Raw genomic sequence first — 10,798 nt, forward strand, 5'->3', positions numbered from 1 at the left:
TAGTTTTTGAATGCCTGATTCTCCAGTACGGGAAGTGTGCGCTGAGTGCCCTCCCCGTCCCGATGTCCAGCCCCTCGATCAGGCATTCATTGCTTTGATTATGTGATGCTCCCCTAGAGGTGACAAACTGACGCCAAGACTTGACCTGTCGAACAGTCTGACCGACAGCTGGATTAATCCCAGTGGTGATGGGAGGAGGATCCTATGGTTAATTGATCACTTTAGGGCCTCAGTGCTGACCCTCTGACAGTGCGGCACTCCCTCAGTACTGACTCTCTGACAGTGCAGCACTCCCTCAGCACTGACCCTCTGACAGTGCAGCACTCCCTCAGTACTGACTCTCTGACAGTGCAGCACTCCCTCAGTACTGACCCTCTGACAGTGCAGCACTCCCTCAGCACTGACTCTCTGACAGTGCGGCGCTCCCTCAGTACTGACTCTCTGACAGTGCAGCACTCCCTCAGCACTGACCCTCTGACAGTGCAGCACTCCCTCAGCACTGACCCTCTGACAGTGCAGCACTCCCTCAGTACTGACTCTCTGACAGTGCAGCACTCCCTCAGCACTGACCCTCTGACAGTGCAGCACTCCCTCATTACTGACCTTCTGACAGTGCCGCACTCCTTCAGTAATGACCCTCTGACAGTGCAGCACTCCCTCAGTGATGACCCTTTGACAGTGCGGCACTCCCTTAGTACTGACCCTCTGACAGTGCGGCACTCCCTCAGTACTGACCCTCTGACAGTGCGGCACTCCCTTAGTACTGACCCTCTGACAGTGCGGCACTCCCTCAGTACTGACCCTCTGACAGTGCAGCACTCCCTTAGTACTGACCCTCTGACAGTGCGGCACTCCCTCAGTACTGACCCTCTGACAGTGCAGCACTCCCTTAGTACTGACCCTCTGACAGTGCGGCACTCCCTCAGTACTGACCCTCTGACAGTGCAGCACTCCCTTAGTACTGACCCTCTGACAGTGCGGCACTCCCTCAGTACTGACCCTCTGACAGTGCGGCACTCCCTCAGTACTGACCCTCTGACAGTGCGGCACTCCCTCAGTACTGACTCTCTGACAGTGCGGCACTCCCTCAGTACTGACCCTCTGACAGTGCAGCACTCCCTCAGTACTGCTCTGGGAGTCTCATCCTGGATTATGGCCTTGATTCTCTCAGTTGAGGTGGGATTTGTATTTCTGACTGAGGCAGAGAGCCTGATTTGACCCTCCCGCTGTCACTGAATTTACCAGTTTCAGGGAATTGTGCAGATTTGCTTTTTAAATCATGTTTAAAACGTGTATTCAGTCCCCATCTAGTGGCCATTTGCTGTGTCCTTTCTCGTATGGCTGTATCAATTCCGAGTTTAAGTGAATCATTCTGGACAATTATCCCATTCTCTGAATTCTTCACGTGTGCTCAGGGTTTACCATGGGGAGCCGGGAACAGGATTTGGTGGGAAGATGGGAATTGCTATCCGGGAAGAACATTAATTCTGGGACTGTGTTATCACAACTCCTCTGATGTCAAAAAACCAACAATCAGCATTCCTCATCCTTTTCCTTTCAGAATTCCCCAAACAACATGACTGGGATGAGCAATCCTCCGGGAACTCCGCGTGACGATGGCGAGATGGCAGGCAACTTCTTAAACCCATTCCAAAATGAAAGCGTAGGTTTGGCCACAGCTGCTCTCTCTCTCACACTCTCCCTCTCTCTCTCTGCCTTTCTCTCTATCTCTCTCTGTCTCTGTTTCTGTCTCTCTCTCTCGCTGTCCCTGCCTCTCTCTGTCTCTCTGTCTCTCTCATAGTTCCTCTCTCGCATACTTTCCCTTTCTCTCTCTCTTTCTCTCACGTACATTCTCTCTCTTTCTCTCATGTCTCAGTCTCTCTCTCTCTCTTTCTCTCTCTCTCTCTGTGACTCAGTCTCCCTGTCTCTCTCTCTCTCTCTTTCTCTCTGTTTTTTTTACCTTTCCAATGCTGACTTTCTCCAGCCTCATTGCCAGGTAAAATTGTTGGATTGTTGTAAATTTTCATTTGTTCACTAATGACATTTATATCCTTCATCCTTGAGAGTGGATTCTGTCTTTTTGAGCAAAGTCAGGCTCAGTTCTGATATTCATAGGCTTTTGACAGGATCCCTGGCTGATTTCCCCTCTCTGTAGAAACCCGGGGTCACTGGACAGTGATCAGGAGCAGGAATCTTGGCTGATTTTCCATAGGGAAACTGACAATTTAAGTTCTTCTGCCAGCGGATGCCAGGTTTTTATTCATTCATTCTAGGGATGTGGCATCACTGCCAAGGCCATTGTGGGATTGACTTTGAACATTGAGGTTTGATACAACTGAGTAAGCAGCGAGGCCACTTCAGAGGACAGTGTTTATATGCTGCTGGACTGGGTCACATTTGAGCCCTGAATGGGGGATGAAGTCAAGTTTTCTTCCCCAAAGCAAATGAACGAAACTTTTGGGTTTTTAATGATAATCATTTTAAAAATTCAAATCAAACAGCCCTGGTGAACTCCTGTTCTAACCGGATTATAATTTTGGTAATAGGATCACATCATGACCATACCTGACCTTGTTTGGCACAGCCTGGGACTGAATGAAACCTGTGCATTTAACTCAACCTCACATTGGGATGGAGCACTTCACCAAACAAACCCATTGCCCCATCTCTGTGAAACAAGACAGGTAGTGAGATGTGTACTTCTCACTTCCATGTGTGAGTGTGTGCACGTGTGTCTGTGCACATATGCGAATGTATCATGTGTGTTTAAAACTTTACATGCTGATCTTAGTAAAACAGGGTGTTAGTCCTGAGCGCTCCAAGAAGAACGTAAGACCTTGGAGGGGGTACAGTAAGGATTTATGGGAATGGTATCGGGGACGAGGGGTTTGAATTATGAGGAGAGACGGGAGAAGCTGGGATTGTTCTCCTTGAAGCAGCAAAGGTTAAGGGCAGATTTAGTTGAGGTGTCCAAAACCATGAGTGGTTTTGATAGAGTAAGTAAGGTTCTCATTGACTGGAGGATCAGCAGCCAGAGGGACACAGATTTGACATAATTGACAAAAGGAACCGGAGGGGGAGATATAATTTAAATAGTTGATAGAATGTGCAGCTCAGAGGCTTCAGAAAAAGTTCACAAAACATTCACATGATGAAGAATCATTGAATCCCTACATTGCTGAAGAGACCATTCAGCCCATCGACTCTGCAACAGCTCTCTGACAGAGTATCTTAACCAGGCCCCCTCCCCCACCCTATTCCCGTGATCCCACATATTACTGTGGCTAATCCATCTGACCTACACATCTATGAACACTAAGGGACGATTTAGCTTGGCCAATCCACCTAACCTACACATCTTCGGATTGTGGGAAGAAACCAGAGCACCCGGAGGAAACCCATGCAAAGAACAAAGAACAAAAACAGCCCAGGAAACAGGCCCTTCGGCCCAACGAGCCCGTGCTGCCATTTTAATATTACAAGTCCCCCCCCTCCACCCATGACCCTTATCTATTGTTTTTATGGCAATCCACATTGAGGGAAACTAATTTAGGGACAATTTATTACTTCCAATCAGCCTAATAGCACATCTTTGGGGTGTGGGAGGAAACCGGAGCACCTGGAGCAAACCCATGCAAGCACGGGGAGAATGTGCAAACTACCACAGACACTGGCCCAAATCCATGTGTCTGCACAGCAAACAGTGATAGTCACTGAGCTGTCATGTTGCCCAGCATCTGGTCCAGTTTAAGCACACACTAACGACATGAAGCACTAGGCCAATCTCGAACATTCAAGAGTAGCCCAAGTACGACCCATCGCGTGTATGCCCCTTGTTGGACAACAAGGTGGACCGACTTAAAAACTGTGAATTAAAAGAGAAAAAACATTATTATCATACCATATCCTTTTACATTACCAGGGACGTCCCAATGCTAATGAACTTTATTTGAAACAATCTCCTATATCCTCCCATCTCCAACCCACTCGTGTGCCTGTCTAAGTTACTCTTAAACAACTCCAGCATGCCTGCCTCCACCACCTTACTTGGCAGAGCATTCCATATCCCCACTACCCTCTGTGAAAAACCTCCCTCTAATATCTGTGTTATACCTCTCCCCCCTCACCTTAAGCCCGTGGTCCCTCGTACTGTGTCTCTAACATAGGAAATAGCTTACCTCTGTTTACTCCCCACACGGATGTGGGGAGAACATGCAAACTCCAAACGGATAATGACCCAAGGCTGGAATTGAACCCAAGGCTGGAATTGAACCCAAGGTCCCTGGCGCTGTGAGATAGCAGTGCTAACCACTGTGCCAACCAGGATTTACAGATAGATTGTAGAAGCTGGGAGTATTCCCAGAGGAGTTTGAGGAGATTTGACTGAGATAGTCAAAGTCATGAGGTTGAATGGAGAAGATAGGGAGAAACTGCTCCATTGGTGGAAACATTGAGAAGCAGAGTACACCCGTTTTAAGGTTATAGAAGTTTACAGCATGGAAACAGGTCCTTCGGCCCAACTTGTCCATGCCACCCTTTTTTTAAAACTCCTAAGCTAATTCCAATTGCCCGTAATTGGCCCATATCCCTTCTATACCCATCATACCCATGTAATTATCTAAATGCTTTTTAAAAGACAATTTTGTACCCGCCTCTACTACTACCTCTGGCAGCTTATTCCGGACACTCAGCACCCTCTGTGTGAAAAAATTGCCCCTCTGGACACTTCTGTATCTCTCCCCTCTCACCTTAAACCTATGCCCTCTAGTTTTAGACTTCCCTACCTTTGGGAAAAGATATTGACTATCTAGCTGATCTGTGCCCCTCATTATTTTATAGGCCTCTATAAGCTCACCCCTCAGCCCCCGAAGCTCCACAGAAAAGAGTCCCAGTCTATCCAGCCTGTCCTTATAACTCAAGACCCAGTAGCATCCTAGTAAGTCTTTTCTGCACTCTATAGTTTAATAATACCTTTCTGTAATTGAGTGGCCAGAACTGTGCACAGTATTCCTAGTGTGACCTTACCAACATCTTGTACAACTTCAACAAGACATCCCAACTCCTGTATTCAGTATTCCGACTGATGAAACCAAGCATGCCGAATGCCGCCTTCACCACTCTGTCCATCCGTGACTCCACTTTCAAATAGTTATGAACATGTACCCCTACAACTCTTTGTTCTGTAACTCTTCCCAGTGCCCTACCATTAACTGAGTAAGTCCTGTCCTGGTTCAATCTACCAAAATGCATCACTTTGCATTTGTCTAAATTAAACTCCATCTGCCATTTGTCAGCCCAATTGATCAAGATCCCATTGCAATTGGAGATAACTTTTTTCACTGTCCACTATGCCACCAATCTTGGTGTCATCTGCAAACTCACGAACGATGCCTCCTATATTCTCATCCAAATCATTAATATAAATGACAAATAACAGTGGACCCTGCACTGATCCCTGAGCACACCAATTGTCACAGGCCTCCAGTTTGAAAATTAACCCTCTACATCTACCCTCTGGCTTTTGTCAAGAAGCCAATTTTGTATCCATTTAGATACCTCACCCTGGATCCCGTGAGATTGAAAAAGAATCTAAAGCGACATGAGGAAAATCTTTGTTTAGGGTCCGGAATGCACTGCCTGAGAGTCTGGTGAAGACTAATTCAACCACGGCTAACAAAGGGAATTGGATAAACACCTGAAAGCTCAAACTGTGTTGGGCTGTGAGGAGTCAGGAGTGAGACTAGCTGATTCACTCTCTTGATGGGCCAAATGGCCTTATGAAATGCTATCATCTTTGATTCCATGATCTTTGTTAGATATTTGTGGGTGGAGAGGGGGACTAGTGGTGTTGAGATGGTGGCGCGGGCTCGTTGGGCCGAAGGGCCTGTTTCTTGGGCTGATTTTGTTCTTTGTTTGTTTTATTTGTGTCAAAATTTTACACTGTCAACTTCTTTCTGAACATTTTCCATCGAACATTTTTTTAAAAATGCCGTAATGTTTTTATAGACACTGACGAATAAGTGGCCATTTAAGATGGAGTTGAGGAAATATTTTCTCTCTCAAACAATTGGTAGTGTTTGGAATTCTCATTCACAAAGAGCTGAGTCATTGAATAGATTCAGATTTTTGAGGGAAACGGGAGTCGAGGCTTATGGGGAGGTTGACAGGAAAGTGAGTTAAAGCCACAATCAGATCAGCCAATGATCTTTGAATGGTGGAACGGGTTCAATGGGATGAGTGGCCTCCTCCTATTTCTTAGGTTCTTAGATGGCTACACACAGCCAGGTTCTGAAGTCTACTTTCAAAAAAAATTCATGTTTGAAAACAAAAGTTTTGCATGTCTCTTGGGAAAGAACAAGGGGATTGGGATGAATTGGAAAGACTTCCAAAGAAGCACAGGTGCAAGGGCTGAATGGCCTCTCCTTTGCTGTACCAATTCGATGACCTTTCGTGTGTTATGCTCTCCTTTTTCAGTACTCCCCCAGTATGACAATGAGTGTGTGACCGAACCCTTCAAATCCCCTCATCCGACCCTCATGGAACCCTGCTGGAAATGAGAAATATTCCTGGGAGGCCAATCCCATTCGGAATTGATAATATTTAATGGACAATTACCTGAGCGGAAGAGTGCTGCTCCAATGCTGATGCAAAACCTCGGAAGTTATGTGACTGCCCGTGGAAATTAGAAGCCTGCTGGAGGACCTGAAGTGATCACTTTTCCACGATGGGAAGGATGGGGCAGGGGCACAAGGGAGGAGGGGATAACAGAGTGATCAAAGACATTTTACTGTTTTAAGACACGTTTTTTGTATGAAAAGTATTGTGCATTCAGATAACAAAGAAACAAACTCAAGGCATGAGCCTGGAGCAGGCTCGAGTAAGTGCACTGTACGAGTATTTCTGTTTCTAAGAGATGTGTTTTAGCAAACACTATCCTTTTGTTGACTCTGATTCCAGTTAACTTCTGGTGAATTTTGAAGTGAGGTGAAGTGGTGGCATTTAATGATCTGAATTATCCCTCCAGCTCTGAAGCCTGTGATGTGACATTGCTGGTCAGAGCCCCTCAGCTAGTGTAATCTCTTGGTAACCCACCCATTGAAAGCAGAACTCTTAACAGGGCATGGGCTTGGTATTTGGGCATTGGATGAGTGCCACATGGTTCCCTGATGTGTTCCCTCATGTCACAGCAGTTGGCATATCCCAAAATCCTGCTGTCTTCTTGCTTATGTTCTCTCCTTTCCCTACCCATGTGTTCCCCTTTATAGAAAGGATTAAACTTGTCACAATGGACGCGGGATTCTTTTGGCAAAAAAGTGTTTTCACCCAAGAATTTCAGGAAACGGAGCATTTGGCTGCCTTTTGGTGTGAAACTTTTTGCAATGGTTTTACCTTTTCCCTGGGTGGCCAGGCAAGCTTTCGAGTTTAGTCATTGCTTCTTGCAGAAAACTTCACTCCTCAACTCCCCACGATCGATGTTTTCTGCCACTGATTCCCTCTGCTCTCATGTCAACTCCCAACCTCAAAACTGGGCATTTGTTGTAAATTTAATCCAAGCTTGTGTGTGTGTTTTGATATTTGGTGATGAAGATTGAGAAAACTGTAGATCATCATGGGTTTATGCCTTGAAGCCTCAAAGACCCCATTGTACCTGAAAAGGGAGCCTCATAAACTCCCCATCTGCAAACCACTGAACTTCTCTGGACCGGTTGGCGAATTCATCACAACACATGACTGAGGCACTCAGGTGTATTCCCTGTTTTGTGCTGAAATCAGTCCAGAGATGTATCCTGAAATCTTATGGGTCAAAGCTTTCCAGAGAATCACCAGACTTGTCTGTTGAGGATAGCTCCATGTGTGAGATGTCAATGAGGGACTGTTTACCAGACCACCAACTTGTTTCTACCAGCCCCACTGCAGGTACTCAAAGCTTCCTTGTAAATATTGTAAACATTTATAAGTCCTGTTATCTGTTAAGAATCTGTTCTGTGGGACGTTTGGGGGGGCGTGGGGGGATATATTTTCCCAGCTCACTGTGACATTGATTGACCTGCTGCCTAATTTCATGTTTTTGAGAAGAACTTGACCTCAGTATCACACCTGCTTCACAAATGGTGTCCTCACTTACTTATTTCCTTTGCAGGACAACATCTTGCAAGCAGCAGGGAATGTAATATGCTGGTATTGATTGAGTGTTTCTTTTGGAATCTTTAACAATAAGCAAAGCCACCAGGACAGAGAGATGTGCATAGCCTGACTTTTCATCCAAAGAATACCAGATAATATTGTAAATCTAGTGGAACATGTCCATAGCAAGGGAAAACTTGGCCTTTCAACCATGGAAGGAGATTATTAAGGGGGGTTGTACAGGACTTTAAATTGTAGGCAAAATGGAAATTCAGAATGTTCTTTCAGTAAGCCACAAGAAATGGTTAATTTTAGACCAGTCATGCATAGAATAGCATCTGGGTTGAAGTTGAAGGAAGCAATTGGATGAAGTAATGGAAGATTGGGAACTGTTGAACGTTCCTAGTCAGATGTGACTCAATGATTGCTCTTGTCCAAGTAAAAAAGTTTCACAACGTAAGCAAAATTTTCTACTTCAGTGTCATGTCTAATGGAAGTCAAATCTTCCTCAGATTCTCTGGCTCTCATGACTATGTGGCCTTTACAAATTATCCAGAGCAGTACAGATCAGGAGCTGATCGTTGATTCCTTGACGTAAGCAAAATTTTCTACTTCAGTGCCATGTCTAATGCAAGTCAAATCTTCCTCAGATTCTCTGGCTCTCATGACTGTGTGGCCTTCACAAATTATCCAGAGCAGTACAGATCAGGAGCTGATCGTTGACCTTAGTATTGTTATCTAGTTTTACAAATGGTTCTCTCTTGCTTCTCCTGCATGCTGCAGCTCTCTATCCTATGCTCTCATACATTCTTCCACATTCCATGATTGTGATGTCTTTCTCCTCTGGAAATTCTGGTTTCAGTTTCAAGCTTCCTTCAGTGGAATTGGCTACATTTTTTGATTGTCTTGGAAAGGCCTGCCTCATGTTCTCCTCCAGCCAGAGCACATGTTGCCCTGCTATTTCAGCACTGCCTTATCAGGTAAAGTTGTGGTGCTAAGGGAGCACTGCACTGATAATGCAATGACTGTGTGGCGAAAGGGATTAGCAAGTGAACACCGTAGCAGCAACCTGAAGAAATCATCAAGCTGCTATGCTGCGATTGCTGGATCCATGTAGAACAGCTTCACTCAACACTGAAGTTAAAGCAGAGTGTGATTTAAAGCAGCCTGGAATTCTCACTACTCTACCCTGCCACCATCCCCCACCCTCCCCAAAAATCCATACTGTGACTCTTCACAATCACTATCTGCCTCTGTCTAGGTCTACCCCATTATCTTGTACCCCACAGTTGTTTTGGATGAGGGAAGGGGGAAAAGACTATTGCAACATGAGTCAGACAGCCTTTTAAAATGAATTCATGTCATGATTATAAATTTACCACTTGACACCTAGAAAGACCTCAGCTCTGAGCCTCATGTTTTATTAGATATATTTTTTTAATATCTGTTATGACTCTGTACAGCCCCATATTCCCACTACCTGCCAATGGATGGAAAATTCCATTAAAACCTCATGTTAAATCATGACAGTATTGAATACAAGTTGGCTGCTGCTGCAGGCAGTTTGCTGATCCCAGTCCTATGGGCCATGGTTTGCTATAGTTGTTCTGTGTAGTATATATATTGTCACCTGTATGTTCTTTATATATTGTAAAGATTCTTTAGCTGGTCAGTTGCATATTAAACTGTATCAATAAATGCCATGAACAATTTGTGTATTTTTTTATCCTTTGATATTGCTATCTTTCAACAAAGCAGGCAGTTCATACTACCCAACCCTGCCAGTGGATTTTTCAGACTTGCTCCTGGTATCCAATAATTCCTACTCTTCTGCTCACTCCCCAGACTCCTTAATATTCCACCCAATTTCATCCCACTCTTGCTTATTCCCCACACCCTTTAAATATTTCACCCAGTCTGTTTCATTTGGCAGGAAAGGGAATGCCAGGTATTGCCTTCAGATGGAGGGAATGATCAGCTATTGCCCTAGGGTAATGGCTATTGAGAATCGCATACACTCAAGGGAGGTTCGAGTGGGACACCATACACTTGAAGTGGTCAAAAACAAGGCATGTTTGATCAGAGCAAGGGAATTAAAGGTGCTATACGAGCCATTGTTGAAAGTTTACAGAATGTATTGCTCTACCCCCTACCAGAGATAAAATTCATGATGAAATATGATCTGGATATAGGGTTCCAACCTACAAACTTCATGATGAACACATGTTTTGACACCAGAAAAATTCCCCAGTCCTAGCTTGATTAGTTCACTCACCTCACCACTAGAAAATCATGGCTTCAAACACACCAGATTTCAATACACCTATTGTCCCAGCAATTGTGGGCTTGCACCACCTTGCCCAATAATCTTCAAAACCAGTCCAGATTAATCAATTAAAGTCTCTGCTAGCTGCAATACATTAATCAAAAATCAGCTTACTGCTGATTTTTAAAATAAGTTAAATGCCATTATATATATAAAAATGTTGGTAATCTAAATTCAGACTTCAAAAAATATGAAAAATCAGTTTTTTTCCAGTCAAATGCGTTATTCAGGGCTTTGGGAGATGCAGAGCAAGTGCTCCTTGACATCTAGCTCACAAGATTCTTGTCCTAGGAACATATGTTGCAGCAGTATGAAAGCAGCTTTTGATGCCAGTAAGTTGGTATTGCT

General features: G+C 44.6%; 1 protein-coding gene across 3 annotated transcripts in view; it reads left to right on the forward strand.

Annotated features, from left to right (window-relative positions):
• ssbp4 (single stranded DNA binding protein 4) overlaps positions 1–9,814 on the forward strand; it is a 111,454-nt gene extending 101,640 nt beyond the window's left edge. For all 3 annotated transcript variants that reach the window (XM_080212795.1, XM_080212796.1, XM_080212797.1), the window contains 2 exons: positions 1,562–1,663; positions 6,475–9,814. In XM_080212795.1, the coding sequence (XP_080068921.1) occupies positions 1,562–1,663; positions 6,475–6,504 (132 nt within the window). In that variant the 3' untranslated portion in view covers positions 6,505–9,814. The remainder of the gene's footprint in view (positions 1–1,561; positions 1,664–6,474) is intronic.
• Positions 9,815–10,798: the final 984 nt, after the last annotated feature.

This window comes from Carcharhinus amblyrhynchos, chromosome 26, assembly GCF_965287045.1.
Source record: "Carcharhinus amblyrhynchos chromosome 26, sCarAmb.v2.hapA, whole genome shotgun sequence".
NCBI lineage: Eukaryota > Metazoa > Chordata > Chondrichthyes > Carcharhiniformes > Carcharhinidae > Carcharhinus > Carcharhinus amblyrhynchos.